At 36.4% G+C, this 27,933-nt stretch overlaps 1 protein-coding gene across 3 annotated transcripts; it reads left to right on the forward strand.

The window, feature by feature from the left end:
- On the forward strand, positions 1 to 26,650 carry phldb3 (pleckstrin homology-like domain, family B, member 3). 3 transcript variants are annotated; one of them, XR_006370585.1, is made up of 16 exons: positions 3,336 to 3,561; positions 11,146 to 11,301; positions 11,514 to 11,624; positions 12,784 to 12,921; positions 13,341 to 13,469; positions 15,102 to 15,284; positions 17,925 to 18,035; positions 20,121 to 20,222; positions 20,436 to 20,523; positions 20,978 to 21,131; positions 22,693 to 22,774; positions 23,070 to 23,210; positions 23,833 to 24,043; positions 25,090 to 25,175; positions 25,938 to 26,133; positions 26,165 to 26,650. XR_006370585.1 is itself a non-coding variant. In XM_044116393.1 (15 exons), the coding sequence occupies exons 2-15, from the start codon at positions 11,155 to 11,157 to the stop codon at positions 26,070 to 26,072; spliced, it is 1,818 nt and encodes a 605-aa protein (XP_043972328.1). In that variant the 5' UTR covers positions 1 to 2,852; positions 11,146 to 11,154; the 3' UTR covers positions 26,073 to 26,650. The 3 variants fall into 3 exon arrangements, 2 of the variants coding, with proteins under 2 accessions (XP_043972328.1, XP_043972326.1); XM_044116393.1 differs by lacking the exon at positions 3,336 to 3,561 and adding an exon at positions 1 to 2,852 and having other exon boundaries at positions 25,938 to 26,650; XM_044116391.1 differs by having other exon boundaries at positions 25,938 to 26,650.
- The last annotated feature ends 1,283 nt before the right edge of the window (positions 26,651 to 27,933 follow it).

Consider the following 27,933-nt stretch of genomic DNA (forward strand, 5'->3'; position numbering starts at 1 on the left):
TTTTTTTTTTTTCTCACGCCATCCACATGTCATTGGCAATAATCTATTGCACTATCAGCTCATTGAGAACAAGCTGTAAAGAGGCCAGTCAGGGTGATAAAACTCCTCAGAGTAAAGAGAGCTGATTTTGCCTGTGGGGCCTTAAAGAAATGTCTATACATAGTCTTGAATGGAATCTGTGTGGTTAATTCAGTTTTCAGAGTGTCCTGTTTCACTATTAATGCAGCATTCTCTCTGCATCGCTGGGGTGCTCGAAGGACAGCGTATGGTAAATATGTAAGACTTAGTGGTATTTTAACGTCATGAGTTGAATATACAGCTTGATATAAAAAGCCTAAGCATCCTTATAAAGGTTTGTCAGCCCAAATAACTTTCACAAATGAACATAGTTTTAGATATCTAAAAATGTGGGGAAAAAAGAAACTTGTGTTGTTAAACAGATCATATGAGATCCTATTACATCACTTAAGTCAAACTAGAAGAAGTTTAATATTCATCCTCCAAATTGTACATGAGACCCATGGATATTGCTATAGGCTGCAGGGGCTCCTGTTAGCCTTCTTGTAGGTAACTTGCGTGGCTTAACCAAATGGTATCCATATCAACAAAACTCAGTGGGTACTTTTATTTAAAAATGTTAGTCTAGGTAAAGTGTCCACTGCCAAAGAGAAGATTACTGACTCTCTACTGTCCTGCAGTCATTCACAACACCCTGTTGCAAAGAGGAAACACCACAAAAGATTGTTGTTAAAGAAAATGGCTGTTCATGTAAAACTATGTCTAATAATATTAACCTAATATTGAAAGTGAAGTTGGAAGCAAACGAATTTATTACAAAAATATCCACAAGCGACAGGAATGACTGCGTCCTTGAGCGGCTGGTAAAGCAAAGCCCATTCAAGAGTTTAGGGGAGAGTCACAAGGCTTGGACTGCAGATGGAATCAGTGTTTTAAGAGCCATTACATGAATACATTTCAGGAACATAGGTTCCAAATATCCAGATCGTTTTCCCTCTGAACATATCTGTACACATTTCTGTACTAAAAATCGATTAGCATTAGTTTAGTTTAAAATAGAACTAAAATATTGCTGCTTATTGTAACAACCGACCGGATTGTTGATGTTGCCTTGCAGCAAGAAAGTCCTACGTTTGACTCCTGGTCTGAGCTCTTTCTGCGTGGAATTTGCATATTCTCTCTACCTACCTCTTACAATCCAAAAACATGAATATTAGATCAATTGATTACTTTCTGTCCATGTGTTCAAGGTTGTTGGTTCTATGTCTTTGTTTTATCCTGTGAAGGCCTGGTAGTGACCTACCAATGTTGTATCCCTCTTTGCACCCAAGACCCAGTGGAGATAGCAGAACCCCAGCAAGGACAGGTAGATGCAAGCCACAAGGTATGAAATTGAAATGATTGAAAAGAAAGGGGAAATGTGAATTATTTGCAACCAACATTATTATTACAAAATCTATGCATTGCATGTATGTGGGGTATTTAAATACAAGAGTCAGGGTCTGATGTCCTGCAACTTTTAGATGTGTCACTGGTCCAACACTAGCTAAAAAAAGCACACACTGGTGTGAAGTGAGATTAGAATCTAGTGGATTTGCGTAACAAGGCAATAGCCAGGCTAGCTATAATAATCAAAAATAAATATAATAATGCTTCCGTATTTATTTTCAAATTATGGTTCTTTAATCTTTAAAATCATTTCTATAATGCACATGCTTTCTCTATTATCATCTCTTCAAGTTTCTGAAGAGGGCCTCAAAATTGTATATTTTGCTTCTCTTTCCTGTGATTGCAGCAATCTTCTGAAGTTGCAGCACTTTTATTTTTGCTTTAGTTTTGTTGATTGTAGGTTTTTGCTTAAATTTTTTGTAAATTCAGCATTTTTCGTTTGTAGCGTTTTTCTGTTGCATTTGTTTTTGTGCATGTGTATCTTGCAGTTTGCATCATTCTTGTGTTTGCAGCGGGTTTGCACCTGTCGGCCACCATAGTTAAGCAATTATTGATTTTCCCACTGACTATTGACCAGGGTATCAATAATTTTTGACATGCATAATAAATAAAACAATATTACAAATGTATACCCCTCATACGGTTTTTATTTTAGTTTTAAAGATGGCTCATTCCCTTCCAGAAACAAACTGCTTACAGCTGAAGTAACAAAATGTCAATCTATCAAATAAATTTAAATTAACTATTTTTAATAATAACCTAATTTATTAAGGTGTATCAGTATGTCTAGCTTTATCAGTTGATTCGACTTTAGTCTGACTACATAAACTCCCCATGGAAGTTTTTAGTAGTTGAAAATATAAAAAATTTTTTTGGAAAGGAGCCCAGATGAGTCAGCACTGACAAAACCGCGCTAGTTCCCAGAATAGACGCAACATTTCAGTGCATAATTCAAAAAGAAAGAAAACCAACTTCAATATATATTTTTTATATAGATCTGCGGTGAATAAACTTTATAACATCGGACTGTTCGAGAATAATGTTTCCACCGTTGGGCTGTTCGTTTAACTAGGCTGTATCCGCCTCTGTCGTCACCTTCCCCCGCGTGATTTCACAGCTCAGCCTCACCTGTTGACGCCGACGGTCTGCTCACACCGACTTGTCAGTTCTCAGGAAAGAGGTTCAAACCACGGACGAAACCGAGGCAAGAAAACAGCTAAAACTGCTTCGCAACAAACGGCAGAGACGGAGGAGTCTTCCCTAGCTTACGTTTGAAGTGAAACAGGTCTAAAAGTCGCTTCACTACACGGTTCTCGTCTCTGACGCTCTGTTATGGACGGAAGAAGCCTCATCTCCAGTCGCTTAAATGGGAGCGCGTTTTCCAGGTAAAATGGGTTTATTTACTATTTTGTTCTTTCCAGCTTTAGACAACAGACGCATACGCAGCACTGCGCTTCAGGTTTGTATATGGAAGCATAAAACAAAGTGCTCACGCTACTGGCGGTAGTGTTCTTTGGCCATTGATGGTAATATTAGGAACCTCTTTGATGCACTGTAATTTATCTAGTTGCAGCAATAGAGTAATTATTACAACTTCCTGATATGTAATGTCATATACTGAACTGCTCTACTTTAGTGGAGGTGAGCAGTGTTTATGAAATACAGGATTTATCAGGTTCATACCAAATATACACCTGTATAGTTCGTTTTCTACTTACAGAAACTTTCTCTGAACTAAATTTGTGTTTGTCAAAGCTTGTCCCATGACAATACGCTAAGTACAAACACATCCCCCCTCCTGTGTTTACAAAGACCTCGAGATCTCTGGCTCTTTATCCCTCCATCAGCACTCAGTGGGTAAACAGAGTGGGTGGGTGACAAGGCTGAGGTAGGATTGTGAGGATTTGCTGTCTGGGGACTTCTGCCTTTAGCCTTTTTTCCCCTCAGTTCTCATTCAGGCACACACAGAAGTCTCGTTTTGATTGCTATTGGACAAATCTATGTCTGAGCCCTGTGAGTTCTCGACTGTTATTAATGGATTGGTCTTTGTTGCATCACAGCTCCCACAGACATACTCAGACCAAAGGAATCTCTGTGAGTACAGTTATCACACAATGAAAGGGTGGGAAGAAAAGCTCTCATGTTTTATTATAAGGTTTTAGTGCTTGTATGAGTGTTTTGGATGTTGTCTCTTGTTTAACTTTCCTAGCACTTTTTCTTGTGACATAAAATGTCATTCGGATGGACTTCTGGCAGACGCACCTTGCAGAAGTTATTTGCACTCTTTCTGTTTGTTTTCTCTTCTTTTGAACTGATTTTTCTCATTTCCCAACTGCCTTTCAGTATCCTTGAGAGAATGCAACTAAACCTGTTGTGGGTATCTGTAATCATAGGGGTAAGTAAGAACAATAATGTTAACATCAGACGGTGTAGGTTTGCAGCCATCTGTGAAATCTGTATTGAGGCCGCAGGGCATTCTGCTCAGATGAAGCTGTGTGCAACAATTAAATTTTAGCACCTTTTCAATGGAAACTTAATTTTACTAAAAACTGGAATTGGACTTCAGTGCATTACTGTAATGAGATTATTAGGATCACTACCTAAATCTCTATGCAGGTGAAGTGTTTACATGGTTTTATACATGTGCTTATGTAGCATTTGACAGCTTTGGTTTTTAATGGGGAAACAAATTAATTCCTCACAGAATTAAGACACTTCAAGCAGTAATTTCATATTTCTATCACTTAAGCTTTGGGTTTAATTTTTTTTCTTTGTTTGGCCTGTATCTTGACAAACTGAAATGCAGTTATTGACAAAAAAAAGTTATACATGAAGAAGGAGGACTAGCCAGAGTTTGAAAACAGGCTTTTGTCTGTGTTTGCCTGAAGCTGACATTCCCAGGTGATGATTGAAACTAGTAAAATAGTTACAGTGGTACTTTTTTGTTTTCAAGTTTCAGAACAGTGCTTGCATCACAAGCTTCTAAACCAGTATTTCAACTTAGTTATTTTACTCTTGAAGTCTTTTGATCTTTCTAGCCATTAATTATAAAATGCTTTATGTGAGGCTGTGAAATATTTGACAAAATGTGATGTTTTAACCCCTGTGAGGACTGCACCCTTTTCACATTTCGCCCTGTTACAAATAAAATCTTGATGTTTTTAGAATTTAATGAACAACATAAAGCAAATGATAGATGGTTATCAATATTTTTAGAATTAAAAACAAACAAAAAAATAGTGTTGTTCCTTTGTATGCCTTTAATAGCATTAAATCAAGATACACTGCAACCAGTTGCCTTTAGCAGTCACCAAATTATTAAATAGCCAACCTGTGTGTAATTTCATCTCAACATAAAGCCAGCTGTTATGTGAAGGCCTCAAAGGTTTGTTACAGAACAGAGTGCAAATCAGTTGAGTTTGGGATGGAGATAAACATTTCACCAGGATAAAGACCATAAGCGTGCAGCCAGCATTACAGTTAAATGCTTTAAATCAGTGGCTATTTGATAAAAATTGTGCGTAGATTAAAATAGAAATTCCTCCAGTTAAGCAAATGCTAATATTCACTGTTTTGTTCTTAAATGGTACAGACTGAATAATAAATCACATGGGTGTTCTGCTGAATTGTCATCATTTACTCTGACCCGCTGTAATAATGGGATGACATCCTGACAGTTATTGGGCCTGAGCCAGGAGGAGCTTTATGCAAAAGATTCAGGGGTTGCTTTGGGAAAGTCCATCATTTTTGTTCTGTCAGCTTAATGTCCAAGCCCAGTTTCATTTTCATCTGGTGTAAGGAAACAGGATTGCCCTTTGTAAACATTAAACTACCTTTATTGCACAGAAATTATTCTCATTACAAACCATCAGAATTATGACTTAATTTGTTTTTTAAAGCATACTTGTAGTTGCAGATAGATCATTTTATAATTAGATTAGATCCGGGTAGCACATTTCTTGAGAAAGTAAAAGAAGGACTCTCTTTCAGTGAAAATGTTGATGGGAGAGAGATTTGGTAATCTGGTATTCATTAAACACAAAACTTTAAACAAGTACCCATTTGATCCATATCAGTAAATACAACCATTGTAATTTTGGTCAATAAAAATAATGTGCAATGAGAACTACCAATGTTAAAATGAATTAATAGCAGGTTTTGCTTTTATATCTTCTACAGATGAAAACCAACCACTCAGAGTGACTACAGAAGTATTTTGTCATGTTGTTGTTGCTCCTTTGTTTTTTTGTGCAACTGTGCGATAAGGTTCTGTGCACCATATTCTTTCTGCTTTCAACAAAATTCACTTTACTGAACCACAATTGTTCTGTTTCTACAACAAAGTGAATGAAAATGATAGCCAAGTTATTTGTGATTTGAGTTTTCTTTTCTTTAAGCCACATGGGTGACATCTTGCAAATTAATTTAATTAGGTAGGTCTTGATTTTTAAAAGAATGAGAAATTTATTATGACAGTCTTCTGAAAGGAAACTATTGCAGTTAAAGTAAACTGTTTTCTATCAGTAGAAAACAAGAAGAGACAGTTGTTTCTTCTTCCAGAGACAAGCAGAAGTACTGTGTGACTAGAGGTTGGTGACCAGGTGGACATACATTTAGCAGGAGTTTCTTAAGTTTGGCAGGTCAAACCCAATGCATGTGTTAATAGCAGGAGTGGATTACATCAAACTGATGTGTGACTTGGATACAATCCTTGTATTTCTCCACAAATTAACTTATTCCTTCAAACCGCTGAGTGAACACAAACTTGCTTCCTACTGTTTACATTTGAAGTTCACTGTGACCAAGAGATTACTCCCTGTCAGGACAGGGTCAGCTCACATTTAGCTCCTCTAATAAAATATTTACAAAGTTTGAGCTTTCTGACTTTTTTTGATGAACATTCATTGCTTTGTTTTGCAACTGAGTTATTTGTGATTCCTTCCCTCTATTTGTGCATTTGGTCATTAAACAGCTTATTTTTATCTGAATCACACAGACTCACCTTACTTTATTCATTTGAAGGAACAGGATGACTGTGTGTGTAAATTCATGGATTATTATGCCTTCCTTCTTTACAGGCCATTTATGCTCATGTTCCACTTGTAACATTTTTGCCTATACTTCCCTCTCACTGAATCCTTGGTGATGGGCTATACTCAGCATTCACACCCACATAGAGCCTACTATCATCCCCGCTCTTTTGTCCTGAATGTAGGTAGTGGAATATAGCTGTTGTCGGTGTTGACTTTATGGTTCTATATACACAATGCTGTGTCAGTGTTCAATGAGGGGGTCCAGAAAGGGATATGGCTATGTTAGCCATAATGGATGGGTTTTGTTATTGCCTTTGTTCAAGAGCTAAGGTGTGGCAACATTATGATGGTTTCATGTTCAGGGACGGATTAGTCATACTTTGAAAAATGATTAGTCACAGGTAAATTACCAGATGCTTGGAGCTTTTCAGAAAATCTCCAAGCCGTAAAACATGATGAACATTAATATTTTGTTTAATGTTCTATTATTTAGCTTTGCTGGTCCATGACAAAACAAATGACAACAAAACCTAATTTTCCACATTCAGTTCTTTTAAATGTACAGTTGAAACCAGATATTTACATACATTGAATAAAAAGGCATTGCCATTTTTGTTCTCACTGTCTAAAATGAAATCAACCTGAATCCTCCTGTTTTAAGACATTTAGAATGACTGAAATTATATGTGTTTAATCCCAGAATGACATTGAAATTTTATTTTGGTATGTTTTTACAATTATGTTTTGAAACAACTTGGAAAGACCCAGCGAATGTTAAATTGCTTTGTAAGCTTCTGATATGGATCTCAGAACAATACTTCAGTTATTTGAAATCATATCTGTGGGTGCATTGTAACGCACCACCTCAAAGACAATGTTTGCTTGTTTGACTGAAAAATAAATAAATAAATAAATAAATAAATAAATAAATAAATAAATAAATGTATACAATTTGCAAATGCTCTCAGGAAAATAAAAAAACAAATTTTTGATCGTAATGAGTATTACATCTGGAGGAAAAATGGGAAAGCTTGCAAGGCTGAGAACATTATTCCATCATGAGGAAAGAACGTTATGTGGAAGCAAACCCTCAAGATGTCAGCTGGGAACTTGAAGTCCAGACAGGAATAGGTCTCTATAATAGACAATGACTCTAAGCATACCTCCAAGTTAGTTATAATGTTACTTGGAGTCAGCAAAACACAAAGTCTTACAGGAAATTTGTGTGCAGAGTTGAAAATGTTTGTAGGAACAAGGCAGCCAACAAATATCTGTTTCACCAGTTCTGTCTGGATGAACGGGCCAAAAGTCCATCTATTTGTGAGAAACCTATATGCAGATTCTCAAAAAAAGTTAAACCCAAGCTTTACAGTTGCTACAATAGTCACACAGGAGGCAATGGTACCAAATACTTAGGGAGTGCATGTAAACCTCTGAGTTTATTTCTCATAAAAACAATGGGGAATTCTAAGAAACATAGGAAATATTTTTGTCTTATCTAATGTCAGAAAGTGAGAAAATAAACATTTTTTCTTTATGCAATTCATGTGCCACGTAAAGTGCAAATTGCATCATCTCAATCTTTGACATCATGATCAGCATAAAGCTGAAGAATCTATACATTTATTTATCTACTCACTTTGAATGAGCAACATAAGGACTTCCAACCTGGTATTCTAACCTCTATTAAGGGGAGCCAAGTCCAAATCCACATTTCTGTCTGCATTAATGCTCAAAGTTGGGTTCATTAAAGACTTTTGACCACCTAATTTAAGGTGAATTAAAATTAGTACAACAGTGGGATGTTGTGCTTGGATTCATACAACATCCTGCAATAACACTTGTATCCAGCAATACAAGTGAACTCACCAGCTTAGACAACAATTAAGATATTTAATTAGCTCTGTAGTTCAGAGTAACTGTAACCCTATCTTTGAATATTTTGTTAACAAACTGTTAGGAATATCTCACATTACTGTGTCCTTTTATTCAATTTTTACAGTGTCTGCAACCATTGTGATATTCAAAGCTTTGTGTTGCTGTAACAATTGTGATGAGATATTTTGCAACTCCATCTTCAATCTACCATCCGCCTTCTCTTTATTACTCTTAACCACAAAAATGTTGTCATAAGTTATTATTCAGATTAAGCCACTTTTAGACATTACTCATACTAAAACATCTTTGGCCTTTCTGGATGAAATCAAACTCAATCTTGCAGTCTGTAATATTAGGAGTGTGCAAAGCTCCATTGGAGCCTGGTGTTGAGAGAACGAGTGATAAGCCTGGCTGATGTGAGGACATGCTGAGATAATATGACATGGACAACATTCTTTCCCTTTCAACTTCTACTGCTGTTGAACCTACATTAATTATTTCCTCACACTGGTCTGAGGAAACTAAATCTTGTTGAGAATTTAGTTTTTCTTGGTTGGTTAGTCTGAAAATTAATATAGTTTCACATTTTATTGTATTTTTAAAGACTGAATTTGTTGCTATTCCTTTTTTCTTTTTTTTTGTGTGTTTCTTGTGATTGCTCAAGGCTGTGTTTGCATGACAAGCACACACACTTGCTCACTCGATGCTTAGCTGCACCTCCGTTCACTGTTTTTTTCCCTATCTAATTCTCCAGAGGCGTTCCCCTCCCTGCAATCAAATCCAATTTTGGGCACAAAACTTTGTTTTGTTCTTTGATCTTGCTCTCAGGCTGAACTCTGCGTCTGCTGATTTTGGTATATTTACTTCTTTACTTCCCTTCTTAATGTCTCACTCTTTTGAGCGTCTTTGGGGCCCCCTATCAAGATTTCTATTGCTTTTGGTTTTCATTTGAACACAGTAGTATATTAGCATCAAGCTGTGGACTTTACCCCTGAATAACTCCCTCTCGTGTGGGATGTTGATAGGGTATCTAACTGGACTTTAGTTGGAGGTCAAACACTTGTATTGATGTTTGTATAATAATGTGACTCAACACGACTTTCTCTCTCTGCCTTTCTCTTTATCTCTGTGTAACACATACCAGACACTGCTGCTCTCAGCATTTTTCACAGATAATATAACATATAGAAATGATCAGTGTTTGCTTTTTTAAATGATCATGTGATACTGAAAATGCTTTCTACAGTGAATATATGGTTGTTTTAATATTAATTCTGATTATATTTGAATCAGTGTTGAAGAGAAGACATTGCAATAAATCCAGAAATCCAAACCTATATGACAAAATGCCAGGCAGATGCATAAATCCTGATATTCATTTTATTAATTTATGGCCTGTATTTTAACATAAAGCACAACATCTCACAGCTGTGTTGTACTCGCAGAACTGATGCTACACCTGATAACTACTGTTAGTGTTATTATCTATTCATTAAACTTCAGCAACATAAAAAAGACTGATTTTATGTCTTTTATTTATTGTTTCTAAGGAGTTAGATCTTGTTTTTGTACCATTCTTTGTCCTGAACACAGAGCAGCATTGATGCTTTTTTCCTGTTGTACTGGAAAAAAAGTACAACAGGACTTTTTTCCAGTACATTAGTCATATTTTAGTCATATTTTTCTTAAAGTTAGTGATAACTCTATCAGACAAATGGAAAACGAATAAGCAGATTTCAAATATGTTCACATCATAAATAATTCACACTTTGTAGTTGGTGTGGTAGCTTTATCATTCTTTGTCTTTATGCCTGTAAAACTGTTGTAGTACACTGGGAGTGTCCTACAACACTATGACTGTTTTTTACTATCTTTGTCCATTACCATTTTTTTCTAGATGCCATTGTACCATTCATCATTAGGAAGCCCCATTTAAATCTCTACTTTATATTTATCTCTGTGCTTTCATTCATCCTTCTCTGCCATCAGCCTAATAAGGCATTGATCTCAGAACAGAGGGAGGAGGCAAAACACTCGAGGAGGGAAACTGTGGGAAAAAGTTCTTAACACAAGAATTCCCACATGTTGGATTTGAAGGTTGCAAAGACTGAAATTTTGTGTCTGCTTGCCTGCATATATTTGTGTATGGAGAAAGCTCCAATTGAGGCCAAAGGGCAACATGGAATGAAAGACCACAGCATTTAGGAGGACAAATCCCCTAATGTTGGGAGTCACTTTCATGTGACAGTTGGTAAACACAATACATAATGATATTATAATGATATTTGCTTTAGTAAATCCACATGAATGACATGAATGTGAGTGACAAAACAAAAGCCCTATGAAAACAGTACCATACTTCAAAGTAATTGTCAGATGTGTGGTTTTTCATATATTTCTTCTTTGCCATTGAACATCAAAGATTTCTGTAGAAATGTAAAACTGCTGCATTTAAGGCCTCTGTCCACACTGAGACCCTGAAATGCAACCACAAACCACTGCACACATCCTGACATCGCTCCCCTCTTTTGCTTTTGCTTCCTCATCAAAGCTTGATGCTTTCCCCGTCACAGACTTCTTTCTGGAAACCCACGGGGATTTCTGAGTTTTAACCTCCAAATTCGCATAATTGTTGTGTGATTACCCCTTACTGTACCTGATTTGCTCATACGCTCTCATCATTACTGTGTGATAAGCCATAGAATTTATTAAAGATAATATTTTCTTCTAACTCTTTTACTAATTTTGACTGCTTATTTGGGTTCAGGCTTTAGAGATGCCCCAACATAACATGGAAAACTCCAGGAGCCATTGGCAGCCGAGTCTACAGCAGCCATGGATCAGCAGAGTGGCTGCAGGTCAGATTCCCGCCTCCTCAGGGGCCGAGTCTGACACGGAGAGCAGCAGCACAGAGAGTGAGAAGGTAACAGACTTAAGTGAGGCTTTTTATGATGGTTGAAAAGCAGTTAGTCAGTCTATTTTGTGCTGAATTGAAGTCTGTTTCACTTTATTTTAATCTTAGAATGGAAAACGTTTTAGATTCAGGTCAAAAATGATGAATCATTAAGTCTAGACTTAAGACTGGGGTGATTTGTGTGATTTATTGGACATCTTCTTTTTCTCCTTTATAATTAGTCCTTCCTTAAGAAGCCAGAGGTGGGCTCAGCCAGGTTATTTTCATCTCCTTCAATGCTTCAAAACCGCATTACAGAGATCAACCAGCAAAAGGAAGAACTGAAGATTGAGGTGAGAATCTGATGCAATCATTACAGATTGTGATAAATAATTACCTTAGTATCCCAAGAACAGACAGTTTGAAACAGTGTTGTGCATTAGCTTGTTCAAACTAACTGGTTCATAAGAGGAATTGAGTTTGTGAAGGACTTTGAACTTTACAATGGTGTCTTTTTATATGACAAACTTGAACAGAGTGCTGCTCCTTCCGGCATTGTTGAACTGTGTTTTCTTTTGGAATGAACAGGTGTTTGACAAACTCATGCCTCTTTAAGAGAAAAAGACCAATACAGTTTCCCTTAAAAAAGAATGAATTTGGGGATCCATGTGCTTCCATGTCTTCACTGTAAATGTAAGACTATAAATTGAACCCTCTTGCTCAGACTATGGACCTAGGTTTGTTATTCATTTGAGTGAGTTGAACACAGAATTGGAATTTCCTAGTGTCTGCTGGTGAACCATAGAAAAAAGAGGAATAAAACTGGAACACCATGTATGCTATCACTTCTAACTTTGCTTTCTGATAATCATAGAGCTAAATATAGCTAAAATAATATCTCATATGTTTATATTTGACTAAATTAAAGATTCTCCCCTGCCACTAAACGTTTCTGGCGAAAGGGAAGTCAGGATTTCTCTACTTAAACTGCTGCCCCTGCAACCTGACCCTGAATAAGTGGAAAACAACGGATGGATAACTAAAGATTTTATTCGCTAGCTTGTTTTAAATACAATCTGTGTATTTTTAAGAAAAATGCAACATTGTTTTTCTCTGAGTGTCCTAGTAAAACTAAACTTTTTAATCAATTTTCACAATTATTTTGCTTTCTGAAAAGTAAAGCTAAAACAGGACAATGAGAAAAGCTTTTTTAAGAGTTTCTCTTGTTAATATCGAGGAACTTAGTTTAAATGCCTAAGTTCTATCAATATTACTTTTTTGTATTAACAGTGTGAACTGAAATGAGAACTAAATCTCAATAATATTTAAAGATGCACCAAAATATTAGTTGCTTTCATTTGGAAATTTCATAAAATAAAATAATTAAAGAAAAAACAAAAAAACCCGAAAGCTCTCAGACAACCTAAAGTCATTCTTAAAGAATGTGTGACTCTGACTGGTTCAGTGTCTGGTTGATATGATTCAGCCTGGTCAGCTCTCTTGTCCTTTCAGCTGCAGCTGGAGATCGCCTTGCTGCAAGGAGAGCTGCAGATGGAGACAAAGCAGCTGCACAGACACTCACAGAAGCTGCTGGCACTGCAACAACAAGCTAGAGAAAGAGACAAGCACAAACACACTGACAGACTAAAGGTAAGTCCCACACTAATAACAGGACCTGAATTATTTTCTTTCAATGCATTTATTTTTTTTAATCTTTTTAATGTGAGAAAGTATTTTCTCAGTGTATGTATTGCAGTTAAACCAGTTAAAGTTATCTTGAAGGATTCTTGAGAAACAAGTGGAACCAGAAATGAACCATCAACATAAAAACTAGATCTTGTAAATGATAAGTCAACTGCTGTGCGTAAATCATTGGTAAACTTTTAACGCTCTGCTACACTCCTGTTGGAGCATTAAAGCGTGATGGAGTATCTGCAAACAGGGTTGTGAAATTGTCCAATTACTGTTTTGGGATCTGTTTTTGATTGAGAATTTATACAATTCTGGGATTACTGATTACTGGTTGATTTAGAATGTTGTTGTTGTTTTTGTTTTGTCTGGAAATGAAGGAGCGAGAGAGGTTGGAGAAGGAGAGACACAGGCTGGAGGAACTGAAGAAGAGTTGTGAGGAAAGAGAGAAACTGATCCCGAGTCAGCCAGAAAGCCAAAGAGAGAAGTTAACTCTGCAGCTGCAGCAGGTGAGCAGATGGCGCTCTACCTAATGTCTTCAGCATGTTCAGCAGTAATGAAATGTTTTATAGTTGTTCATGTGGCACAAAAACCTGAGGTTGAGAGTGGGGGGCTCACAAAAATAGTAGGGATATCTTTAAATCTGCATTAATGGCCTCCCTTCAGTGGAAATATTTCTCATTGTTTATCACTATGACTGCATGGCAGAAGATAAGATCTTGGTGGAGTACAAGATTCAGGTGCCATCACAAAAATATGATTGTTTATTTTGGTTGTAAGTCATATGTGGTTTTGTCCTGATCTCTCACAGAGTTTTAAAATGTTTAGATTTTTGAGAAAGGGCTTTTTTTCTGAACTTCATTTAAAAAGACTTGGTCAGCAACCTGATCCACATAGGTGCAGAGCAGAAACAAATTGTGAAAACTGAATGCTGCTAATCCAATTGTCATTATCTCTTACTATTTTCAGCAAACCTGTTCATGTTCTTTTGTTTCACAGGAACTTTTCAGTGGAAAAAATATTCATTGTTGGTTAGATGACATCTTTCCATCTATTGAAATCTAACTAAAAACATTTAATGTTGTCTAAGGAATTGAATATCACTATATTCCTACCAAAAATGTATTAATGAGGAGCCTGACAGTGTATTTAATAGTTTCACTTTAACGGCAACCTTCCAAATAAAACATAAATCTACAAGTGGATCTTGGCTGTTTTGACTCATAAAGAATGTTTCAAGTTAAAGGGTGTGTTTTCATCAATACTCATAATGTTATTGTTCTTTTAACAACACTTGATTGTTCAATACCAGTCTAACCTGTCTACATGCTTTAAGACTTTAAGTCACTCATACAGAGCACAGGATGTGTATTTTTTTTAGTAAATGTGTCGGAGCAAAGAGATTACTGAAAAAACAGTATTTAACGACAAGTTTGGTAGGGCTTGTTTTCTTCTGTTGAAACATGTTGAATGTTGGAAAATAATACGTACCAGCCAGTTTGGAAAAACCTGTTGTAACAAAGAATTAGCAGGCATGGATAAAGATGCCCTAGACAGCAGCGAATAAACAGAAATAGCAATTGTTAGACAACTTTGCAATTTTGAATACATCCAAATCTTAAAGCAAGAATCTAATTCTTTCATTTTTTAAATTTCTATATTGAAGTTCAGCAAAGTCATTGAATTAGGACAGAAGAAGGAAAAAAAAGAATTGCAGGACCCTGGCCCTAGAGGAATGCAGTTTGAGACTACTGACTAAGAGTGATGTCCATAATGCTGTTCCCTGTCAGTTTAAGTAGACATCAATTCTTGGTTGGTTTTGAATGGTGTCACACTTTGTGTTTGGATATTGTAACCTAACCTTGCAGTACAATGCCTTAGTGTCTGGTTGTAATGTGACATTTCTATAAGTACAACTGAGTATGGATATACTAATAATCATAACCTTTTTTGAAAGCTGACCATATTTGGTTTATAAATTGTAATAACACGTTTTACTACATATGTCAGTGTCTTCCTTATTGTTTTCCTCCTAATACCCAGTATTCTTCCCAGAACTAGACTGCCTCCAATAAATTCCAGACATATTTCGATTAAACAAAAAAACTGAACTGAGAACTTTTTTGTTACCCTTCTTGAAGGAGAAGGAGGGCATGGAGGCGGCCATCCGGGCTTTCGAGGACTGGGAGTTTCGTGTTTTGGAACAAGAAAGTGGCATTGGCGAAGAGGATGAAGACGGAGAGGAGAAACCGAATGAGGAAGGAATAGAGGGGGAGATGGAGAAGGAAATCTCCCGCCAGCAACATGTGGTCAACACAGGGCAGGTAATCAGTGTTCCTCATGGATAACTTTTTCAGTGAATTTCACAAAAGCTCCCCAGGGTGTTGTACAGAACTTGCAGCTTATAAGTTGGTCATGTGCTCCGTGTCTGTGTTTATCCTTACTTAAACTCCGAAAGTGCTGAGTTGTGATGTTGGATGTGTGCATAAGGAAAATGGACAAAATAATAATAATACATGTCTGAAATCCAGTACTTTGCTCACATTGTCATGATTAGTGGGATGTTAAACTTGACACTAAAAAAGATCCTTTCCAATTTTGCAAGTTTTTCTTTTTTTTTCTTTTGTGCCTGAAATATTTCTCTGCAGCTGAAATGAATTAGCTTGACATTAAAAATAAGCAGAAACCAGATCAGAGTCTTGACTTCAAAGTTTAAAAAAACTTGCGCTCCTCCTTCAATAATCACAGCTTTGCTGGCTTTGCTCGTCAGTGCAGTGCTCTGATAAAATTTTTACTCTGCAGCTAAACAAGTTCCCATTTGCCCACAGTAAACTAAGCCCAAGATTAGATGGCTTGATAGGATGAAAGTATAGATATTTGTCATTGTTTCTATGTATCCCAGTTAATGGTTATCACAACGAGTTAATGGTGGCACAGGCTTGAACTTCTTACCTCCAAACATCACCCTAATTCTGTCACATGAGTCTATACAGGGAGTCTAATTACATCACAGGCCACCATGAGAGAAAATATCAGAGCAGGACAGACTGAAAACAACAGAAATGGAATGACAATAAGAAGGATTAAAAAATAAAACATTTACAAATCTTTGAAGCGAGACTAGAGTTTTGCTGAACGTATTGAAAACATTGATATAAAGCCCTGATATCCTTTAATCTGGAATAGCAATCACTTATTTTCATAAAACATTTTATTTTTATTTTCTGTATCCAAATCTGTTCTCTCTGTAAAATACACAGCGCATCTAACAATCGATGACCACAGCAGATTAAATTTGATTCAATGGGACAAAATCTTTTAAAAAGAACTATCAGTTTTTTATTTAAGTTGAATCTGTTGGCTGTCGCAGTAAAACATTTTCCTGTATAGTTTTGCACAGAATGAGTCAGACTTTATGAGAGAGTAAAACTGTTCACATGAGAATTTCTAAGCTATTCAGAGAGGCAGGTTGTTACTTGACTAATAAATCTCGCAATCAGAGTTTGTTTATTCTGCATTTTTAAACAGTTGTCACAGTTTGGTTTTTATTTACATGCCTACAAAATTTTACTTTGCACATTGAAACATTTGAGTTGTAACTCATCTTTTCATTATTTAAATAGTGTAATAGGTTTTTGCCATTTTATCATGTGTTCAGAATATTTATACTTTACCTCAAAATATGCACCAACTGTTCCTTTGGAAGTCACTTTAATGTTTTGCTTTTTTTTCGAACAACCTGTTTGTGGATCTTAAGCTTCACATGAAAGGTAAATATACTCCTCACATCCTTTTGTGATACAAATACAAAAGAGATAGACATATAGACTGACTAGTATTGGATAAAAAGGGACACAATATTTAGTTTTTGCTCTGAAGCATCTATAAAGTTTCCCACTGATTCATTATGTTACAAAAGCATTAATTAAATAGATACTAGACCTAAAAGATCCTTTGCCAGCTAGATTTCTAGTATTGCTCTATAGCTCCCCCTTTCTTTACCTAGTAAAATCCCTTTTTGCTCTTAAAAAAAGCACATAATGCCACCATATGTTTCCAGATTACTTGCCTTTTGACAGATTATTGATGTGAAATATTATATGTCACGCATAACAAAGTAAATTTGATTTTGATTTGGCAAAGTGCTTTTCCAAAGCTTTTAATTGATAAACGTAACTCAGAGTTTGAAAATGAATAATTTGAACTATAATACCATGGCCACTGCAACAGTCTGGTATCTGGGGTAAACTACAACACAACATTGTGCAGTGTCATGAAAAAACACTGAAAACTGTCACTGGAGAGATGGATGTAAGATTGTTCGGAGGCAACAAATATGCTTTCCCACTGCCTCGTGAAATCCGTTTAAAAACATATTTGGTCCCCATAATGCTTAATTGTTCCACAATTAGCCTCAGTATGCTGGTGGGGGTGCAAACGATGAGATGAAGACTGGGATTGTATGAGACGTGAATTATGGTTGACTCAGCTGCACTGCAGCCAGCTGCACAAGACTGCTCAGCTGTCTGTCTGCTTCATACCGTCACATGTTGTATCCTTACACTGGCAAATTATAATCCAATTTTTTTTTTAAATTACTCTTTTAGGCTTCTTCCTGGCCTTTCATTCCTAAATAGCTTTTATCTGTTATCCTTGGTGATGTTGTGCGTATTTCCAGTGGTCTCCCAAATAATTTGTAAAATGTTTTTTTTGTTTTTGTTTTTCTTACCGTATTTGTTTTTTATTGTATCTCTGTTTGGAAAAGTCCACTTGCATCTTAATAGTATATTTATCTTTTTTTCTGCATTTAGTACATTATCCTAATATTGGATCGCAACCTTTTGGAGAAATTATTGAAACCCATGCCAGCTAAATAAACTGGCTGCAGCACATAACATGTCTTCTGTGAAGAGGAAACCATAAGACAGTCCAAGCTGATGGAAATTATTCCCTGAATTTTTTAGGAACGAGTCCAGCAGTTGGAGAAACAGCTAAAAGAGATGGAGAAAGAGAAGGAAAGAGAGCTGAATGCTTTGAGGAAGGAGAAGAGAGAACTAATCCACGCAACTCAAACGGTACGAGGGTTTTCTAACATTGTAGATTTATCTTATTGTAGATATCTGTTGCTATTCAAAAAACTACTATTAAAGTAGAATAATTACCTAATGTAAAATAATTTTGGTGGCCTGTGGAATGGTGTTTTATATTATGCTGGAAAGAGCTGAAAATTGGCTTTGTGCAACTGATGAAACAATTGTTGGTGGTTAAAAAAACGGATTTACATATTCTTCTCTTTTCTGTTTGAAGGTATTTCACAATATTCTCAGTTTTATTGTCACCGATTTCTTTCAGTTTCATAATCTACATTTTATGTACCCAAAGTGCACTTTGCCCAGGTATTGTTTACCATTTAACATGCATTTTTTAATTAAACAAAAGACTTGCCAGACCTGGTGTAGCTCAATTTTTAAGTGTTTTTAGTTGCTCATTAAATGTCAACAATGCTTGACACAAGCTAGAAAAAAATGCACAAATTGTTTTGAAATGTTTTTTGACCTAAATGCTTTGCTACCTAATGGCCTTTTAAAGGCTGTTTTTTTTCCCCTTAGCTTCTTTTTTAGACTTGAGCATGATCACTATTTTATATTTGATACCATTCCCTTAAATAAACTTTTGTTTGTCAGAATCATGTTTGTTTTATAATGTAAGATGCAGTTTTAAAGAGTGTTTAAAGAGTGTTTATTTTTGATTTTGATCACATATGCAGGATAATCTACAAGTATCAAGTAGGATCTACAGTACTTTTGACATCAGACCAATTACTTACTGAGATTCATATATGATTCTTTTGACCTGGGAATTACTTTTTGCACCTGGATTGCCTACTTTACATAGAGAGATGCATTTGTGACCTAGTTTTGAATAAGCAGTGGGCAGTGAGCCAGACTCGTTTGTTTTTGAGACTTTATTTTGATTCTTTATAAAACACTGCAATGCAGTTTACAGTAATTTTTTTTTCCTATAAATACTTACAATTTGAAAATCTGTAACTTACTTAATATTTTAACTGTGTTTGGGCCAAATTCTTTTGGCATCAGTTTTCACCTGAAAGGAGTCATGACAGTATCAGTTATGATGAGCAGGAGACAAGATCGGAAAAAACAAATCAGAGGGAAAAAGTGCAACTGAGGGAAACTTAAGTTGGAGGGAGAGAGCAAGGGAGGAGGGACGAAGGGAGGGTAAGAACAGAGGGAGGAGTAAGCAGTGTGAGGGTGGTAGCTGTGGTTGTATGTGTGTAGATTTGAGTTTGTGTGGATGCATACAAGGGAGAAGAACCACGCTGAGAGAAGTGCTACATCCTTGCAGCAAAGGGTAAGCCGAAAGAATGAACACAAATCTGTCGTATATAGGAGTTAAAACTGAACTTTTAGTTCATAATGTTAGCTAAAGAAGGGAGGACGGGTAGAAATGCATAGCAAAAGGGAGTGGCATTGTAGAGGAGTTGAAAAATAAACATTGTCAGAAAGAATGACCAAATGTGTGCAGGATGTGCTTGATTTGACATCTTTGTCTAAGTTGTGAATTCTTTGTGGCTGTGAAAAGCTAAACAGCTTGGAGTAAATAATATGTGAGGCAATAATCTGTTTGGATCACCCTGTGGAGGAATGGGACATAGGAAGCATTGTAGCAGATTTCTACTTACTGTGAGAAAATACAATTTCTCATAAATGCTTACTGTCAACACATTTCCTGACACCATCTCCTTGTGTGAAGAACTGAAGGGGGCCAACAAGGGTTAAACAACGAACTTAATGTAGTCACTGAATTGCTCATGCGTTTGTGACTCAAACATGATGGGAGGGTTTTCAGGAAAGACACTGTGGCTGTGATGTATTTTTTTTTTTTTATCTCATCATGACCAATCAATCTTGGATGCATTTCTGTAGTTTAATCTCATCATGACCAATCAATCTTGGATGCGTTTCTATAGTTTAATTCTCAGCCAGATGTGATATGTCTATCTTTTCAAGGCAATCTGTTTTTCATCTTTAACCTCTTTGTCTCCAGTTGTTTTAAACAGAATTTTAGCATTTGTTTCTTGTAACAAGTGTCCGTTTCATATCCGTTCCTGACTTTCAAAACTGAATCTGGTCCAACAGGTTCCCAAAGAGAAGAAGCCACTCACTGATTGGTCGAACTTCACCACCTCAGCTCCCTGCATGATGTCACTCTCTCCTTTGACACCTCACAAGTCTCCACAGGTGTGCATTTGGTCAGGTCTTTGTTGATTTATCTGTCTTATGAATGATAAGCTGCACAGCTGAAACAACTGAAAAGTTGTGAAAAAAGGGGAATAGTTGATCGTCTGGAAATCATGGGAATGCATCTACAATGTTGAACTTATTCATATTTTATAATCTTTCTATGGGATTTTATGTGATTACCCTCTTGCTGTACATTATTGTCTTCTTTAGGAACTGTCCAAGGAAGCTGTCAGTTTGCCAAGAAGGCGAAGCACACATCGGAACAACAGACTCTCGGACAGGCCGATTTCAGTGCAGGGTGAGTTACCAACCCCATTTTTTCCTTGTATTATGTTTTTAATAGCTCCTGCTTTTGTAGTTCATGACAATCCAGACAAGCATCCTGCTCACTTTATACTCATATCCTCATTTTGTCTGTTTGCTCAGTTCCCTCCCTTTTAGTCAAATCAAAGGTGTGTCTTTAGAGTTTTTTGGTTGTTGCTTCAACCGAGAGCATGATTCCCCCATGTCATATAGAAAACATCTGATAGCTTAAGCCTGAAATCTCCACAGTGGTATCTGTTTGTGTGCTCCAAATATTTGAGTTGCCTAATCTGTAAAGTCAAGTCTTCCAAGGTCTGTTTTCCACTCTTTTTCTCCTCATTGGTAATTTAAAGTTCTTAGTTGGAGTTGTCCCAGATTTCTCCGTTATGAAAAGATTTATCTCAATATATATAAATGTATATATGTTCTCTGTTTCTTTTCACAATCAGGTTTGGTGAGGACTCTTCCAGACTGCCAGACGACAGAGGCTTTCACTTCCCACATAAGCTCCCACAGACTAAGCAACGGGCACAGACCAGGGAGCAGCAACGGTGGTGGGTTCCTCACTCCGTGCAACAGTGAAGCAAGCTCTCGTGCTGCAAGGTGAGTTTCATCACTGCATGTGAATCTATATGATACTTTTGGATGGATACCTATGTAGCACTTCTTTGACATTAAAATGCTGAATATATAATGTATTATTCTTATTATCAATACCAACAAAAATATTACTTATCTTATCAGAGTGTGCAATAGTTGTACATATGTAATCTTTGATGTAAATGCATGTTATGAGGTGCATCTCATAGCTGCACGATATTAGAAAAACATATAAATGTAATAGCATAGCTGAATTTTGTGATGAGAGTATTGATTCCGATTAATCCACATTTTCTTGACTCCTTCTATTTCTTCAACCCTATTTTGTCAGATTTAGCATCTCGGTAACTAAAAATATATAAGTATTTACATCAGTGAAAGTCCATCCAGCATTTTAAAAATATTATAAATATTATTGGCAAGTAGATTTTGGATGTATGCCAATAATATAATATCCAACCAGATATTGCATTCAAGGAACACTGCGACTGTTATATAAGACAGATTGATATTTTGATAATATATTGGGCAAATTTACTTGTCAAATAATGCATACCATCAGGTCAGTTTCTGTAAATCATATATTCTTATTAAAAGTATAATTTATTTAATAACTCAGTTCAAGAAGGGAATCTTGTATACCTTATATATCTGTTAATATCAGTGATAATATCTTAAAGCTAAAACCCAATATTAATTTTTTTGGAAAACCTGAATATTGCACAACACCATAAACCAAAGAAAGTTAAGTTATATCCACAACATCATGGGCGAGACTGGTGACACCCTCCCCAAGGGTAGGTTACAGAAGGTCATTGCTTTCATTGAGCTGCCTGTTTGCGTGGTCCTCTATACAAGTATGATAATAAAAAGTTGTGTGGAAGGACAAAGTGTGGCCCAAAAGCATGCACAAGCAACAGGAATAACTACTGCCCTAATGTCTTATCACTAAAGTAAAAATGAACACATTCCTGAATAATACATCTCTGTTTGTAATGAGGTTGCTTTTTTTAATTCAATTCCAAAAATGCATAACTTGGGCCAGTTTTATTCCAAATAATAAAGGTGTATTTATATTTAACAACTTTTACAAGTTCAGCATAATGGTATTTTGTTACTTACCTGTTAAAAATGTGGAAGTTACTGATATCAATGCGGTGTTAATGTAGTGTTAAACTGATGGCTTGTTTATTAAAATAAATAAAAAGAAAGCAGAAGTAAATGACATGTTTCAAAAGAATGCATTATTTACAAAGACAATAACACAGACGTATGACTAATATGTTTTAAATAAACTGACGGCTGGCCCAGTTTACTGAAATAAAAGGCACTTAACTGGCACTTGCTTTCTGTTTCCAACAAAGTAATGGAATAATGAGATTGGTTAAATCTAACTGACACACTTTTCTATTTATCTGTTTTCTAGATTGGTGTTGCATGTCCCTTTATAAAACTTCATTAAATTGTAATTTTGGGGGTCTTGCTGTTTAATAAGAACAACTGTTGCTATTTCTTAGATTTTTTTTTCTCTAATTCTGATGCTTCATGATTCTTGTCTCTGCAGTCCGTCACTTTTGGATCTTGTGGAGATTGAGAGGAAGCTGAGGGAAGCCAAGGCAGAAAGAGAAAGGCTTCTCAGAGAACGAGTGAGTCACCTGCCATGGGAAATACTCACTAATTGCCAGTGTCACACTATATTAGACATGGCCTGTTGATCAGTGACACCAACTAAGCTTGCACATGATTGTCCAAGAAACCACTGAGCAGATGTTTTTATGCCTATAATACATGTTCGTAGCACTGGCAGCTGCCAAGACTGGAAGGCTCAAACCTCCAGTTGTTTGTGGCTTCATAACCAATGGGTTTCTATTTTTGCTGCTTTAAAAATAGTATATTTTAATGTGTTACAGTATTTTTTTTTCTATGACTTTGTGCACACAGGCAGAGAGGCAGCAGTTGTTGTTGGAAGAAAGAAGCCAGAGGGAGCTAAATTCCTCCAGAGAAGAACCACTAGAACCAGAAACACAACAAAGACCAGAAGCAAATGAATCCGTACAAGTTCTTTCATCACCAGTTTCAGAGGTATAAATTAATCATAAACCCTGAATCTAGGGTTAGAAAAGTTAAGAAATTGTGGCTAGGGTTTTTTCCCCATGTTTTACTTGTTATGGTTAAATCTCGTCTTTACACATAATAATAAGTAAACCAAGGCCATTAGCTGTGTAAGTCAGTTTTATGAGCTTAATGTTGACCCAGTTTCTTGATAAATGATCTTACTGAAAATTGCTCTGTTCTTTAATCAGTTATGTTGTTTGTTGTACTAGTGAGTCATTCACATTAAGATAATGAAATTTAATTCTTAGAATAAATATTGTTGTACTGTAATAAAGCAGTAAAGATGAGTGCAATAAAAGAAATAATGGCTGAGGTGTTCTGAATTATAGTCTAGTAACATCTATAAAATATTTTTCATCATGTAGCTCAGCTAGAAATTATTATTTTTTCCTCTTATTTTCTAAGATGATATCTTGCATCATATTTTTGATACAAATATAATAAATATTTCATCATCTGACCATAGAGAACCCCTTTCTGAAGCTCAAAAATAAGTGCATTTGTTTTAAAAATGCCACAGGATGCTAGTCGTGTTTTCCATGGAGAATGCGCTATTTACAGGATGACAAAGCTCCACTTATCCTTCCAGAAGCGCAGCCTGCCCCTTTTCCTTACTCCAAACTTTGACCTTCGGGCCCATGTAGAGTCACTGGGTCACGGCGTTGCCAGCTGCACAGACCTGCGGCTCACACCTCGTCGGTGTGCCGGCTTTCTCACAAAACGAGGGGGGAGGGTCAAGACATGGAAGAAGAGATGGTTCCTGTTTGACACAGACCACAAACGACTGGCCTACTATACAGGTTAGACTGGCATTCAAAGTTCTCTCTCTGCATGTGTGTGTGTGTGTGTGTCTGTGTTTGCTCATTGACTTTGCATTTGTGTGTTTGCATGAATAAAAGCCTTCCATGTGCCACACAATTTGACCTCACTGAAGGGAGGCTACTGTTGTAAAAATACTTGACCAACTGTCTGTTACTGCACATATTTTAAGATCAGATGTAGTGTCATGCAAAAGTGTTTGTACCCTAGAAATCTTTTTTACATTTTGTTTCATTACAACTACAAATTTCAGTGTTTTAAATTGAGTTGCTCTGTGGAAAGCCAACACAAATTGAAGAACAGTTGTAAGGTAGAAGGTAAATTGTTTTTTAAAAGACTGTAACAAATAACCTATTGTCATTTTGTAGCACTTTTGAAATTTTGAAGTCCTTAATAAATAAAAATGTTACTATAAATAAAACTCTTAAAATTATCACATTTGCATATGATGCCATTGGTGAACAAAAACATCATGAAGACCAAGGAACACAGCAAACAGATTAAGGGATATTTTTTAAGTGTTGCTACACTTAAAAAACATATTATAGAGCACTGTTCAGTCAAACATGAGAACGTGGAAAGAAAGAGAAATGTATAATTTCACACTTACCAAGATTTGAATCTCAAACTTAATGGATAAAGTATCAAGAGTATTTATCAAAGAAACAGCCAAGAGTTGCAGGGTAATTTGGGAAGACTTCAAGAGACTCACAGCTCAGAGCTTACTGGAAGATGAAGATGGAGTTGTTTTTGGTTCCAGAAGTCTTCAAACTGGACTGGAAGTTCATCCTTCACCAGGAAAATAATCCTCAGCTTACAGGCAGAGCTACAATGAAACAATTCACAGTTGTTCATCACTCTGTGTTGCTCTATTACATAAAATCCAGAACGTATATTTAAGTTTGGTTGTGAGGTGACAAAATGTTGAAAAGTTCAAGACATTTTAATACTTTTGATAGACACTATGTTAACCTAAAATGTGTATTTTTTTTTTCTTTTTATAAACTTGTCTCTCCCTTATCTACAGACTGCGATGAAAGAAAGCTAAAGGGAGTCATGTACTTTCAAGCTATAGAAGAAGTTTACTACGACCATCTACGAACGGCTACCTCTGTGAGTTTTGGGGATTTTTCATTTGGATGCACCAGATCAGTAAAGTTTGATTTCTAGAGTCTGTAAATGGAGGCTACAACCCCTCTTCCATTTTGAAAAATATATTTTCTTGGGTCATTAATCTTTAAATAACCTCAAAGTGCTTGCATAATCTTTCAGAAAAATGTGAACTCAGAAGCATAGCAAGTAGCTCAGAAAAATATTTACAACTTCTTTTTAGATGAGAGAATTTTACTAGTTTAAACTTTTTCAAAAGCAATCCTACTTGCAAAACAAAATCATTTTAACAGAATAAACTAAACTTCTACACTACAAAAGTCTAGTCCAACATAAAACTACTTTTATGTTGTACATAAAAGTAGCCTGAATGCCTGAATGTCCAACAAAGCTATTTAACTTTTAAGCAAGGTGTAAACTTTAAGTCATATTCTGCTCTACATCAAAACAGCCAGTTGTTTTTTTTAAATCGACACTCTTTCATAAAGTACTCCAAACCTCTGAGGAAAGATGTTTGTCATAATTCTAGGGAAGCAGACAAGCAGGATTTTCCTGCTTCAGTTAGACAAGCAGGATTTTCCTGCTTCAGTTAGACATTGCAGATGCTTGATTGCAGTCGGTTGTAAAGTTTTGGTCTAACAACTATTTGTGTGTTAAAAATGCTGTCTAATAATAATAATAGTAAGTATAAGTCTCAATATTGCTGTAAAGTCATGGGGAACCTTGCCACTGAGCTGACTCTTGATATCTCTTTCTTCTGTATAGTCTCCTCGGCCCAGCCTTACGTTCTGTGTGAAGACATATGATCGCCTGTTCTTTCTGGTGGCTTCCAATGACGTGTCTATGCGTATCTGGATGGATGTCATTGTCACCGCAACTGACGAGCACAGCCGCTATTGACTTAAATACGTGACTATGAAGTGAAGCTACTGAATGGACTCTACTGTGGTTCTTTTCCCCTTTCCTGTCTGGGCAGTATATTTGCTGGAATATGTGGATATTCGGATTCAGAAGACCGAATATCCACATGGAGGTGCCGTGGGTCAGACATGGAGGACAATGTTACTGATAGGATTTCATCAGCTGCAACTCAGAACACGGATCTTTAAAGGACTCACTCATGGTGACTCATCTGTCTGTTACAGGGAAGATTTTTTCATGGATCTCGATCTCCCCCTGCTGGTTACAGTCCAGCATCACAGGAGTAATGTACACTACACAGCGATGCCAGAAATGGGCACAATAAAACCGCCGGCACTTATAGGATGTCAGGGTTAGCTTAGAATTAATATGCCACTACACTGGAGGTGATCTCTTTGTTATATGCACCCCTTGCCTTTGTTTTCAGATAAAGGAATGTTATGGAAGTTTTGAAAATTATTTATTATATTGAGGTTTATATGGCTTTGGTTTGCAGGTAAATGAAACTGTACTCTGGTATCAGGGTGACATTAAATGTTTGTTTTTATAAAAATGCTCATGTTTGTCTGTTTTTATTGAAACATCTTTTTAAAAGGTATAATGGTGAGATCAATTCTAAGGTGTTGATGAAAAATAATTGAACATACCTTTTCTTCAATGTTTTTCTCTTTGATTGCATCTTAACATGAATGCACCTGTAACACTACCACAGGGACATTGCCGATAGCAATCCATTACCCATATGAGGTATGCTAAAGATCACAGGAGAAATACTCTTACTGGGAACCTCATATATTCGCCTTAATCGGATCTGGGGACTGTGGAGTCAACCGTGGGCATCCTGTGATCATTAAAGGATGGACATGGTCAGCATCAATACTCACCATAAACATTGATGCTGTTTAAAGGCTGTGGCATTTAACCAACTCTGCATTGGTACACAGGAGCCTAAATGTATTGAATGTATTGAAACAAGGCAGAATCTGTGTTCTTATGTTTGTTTTTTTTTTATGACAAAATCTGACCCATCTGAATGCCAATGTATTGAATATACCAGTAGATTAAAGGGGAGTATTATGTAAAATTAACTTTCTTAGCTTTATATTGTGTTGTAATGTTGTTCCCTCATCAAAAAATACCTGGAGTGTTTCTTTGGTGCATGTTTGATAAACCCTCGACTCTGACAGTCATTTTGAGCTGTCACTCTAGACTGCCCTCTAGATTTTTCTTTCTATTTTTTTTCTCTAACTCTCCCTCCATACTGGGAAGCACTCTAGTTCACACACATTCATACAGACACCCAATTTCATTGGACAGTCACATTAAGAAGAAGCTTGTAAATCCAAACCATAGTTTAACCAAACCTACAATATTCCTACCTAAATAGGACCTGACACTTCTGTCAACAGGCAGTTGTCTTTTTCATGTTATAAGTTTTCACTGTGACATGCAAAATTATTAATGAAGCCATATGTAGACAGAAGTGTTTTTTCTAACTAAATCCACATATTTCTGCTGGCGATAATTTGTTTGAGTGTAAAAGTAGCAATATCAAGTTACATCTGTTGATAAATTGTGAAACTCCTGATCGTTTGAGAACTTCCTCAGTTCATTGCACATGTTAAGAAATAATTTTCCTGTAAGCAATTTCCTGTTGAGGCTGCACAGTGGCGCAGTTGGTAGAGCTGTTGCCTTGCAGCAAGAAGGTCCTGGGTTCCATTCCCGGCCTGGGGTCTTTCTGCATGGAGTTTGCATGTTCTCCCTGTGCATGCGTGGTTTCTCTCCGGGTTCTCCGGCTTCCTCCCACAGTCCAAAAACATGACTGTCATGTTAATTGGTC

The sequence above is a fragment of the Gambusia affinis genome, linkage group LG05 (assembly GCF_019740435.1).
Source record: "Gambusia affinis linkage group LG05, SWU_Gaff_1.0, whole genome shotgun sequence".
Taxonomy (NCBI): domain Eukaryota; kingdom Metazoa; phylum Chordata; class Actinopteri; order Cyprinodontiformes; family Poeciliidae; genus Gambusia; species Gambusia affinis.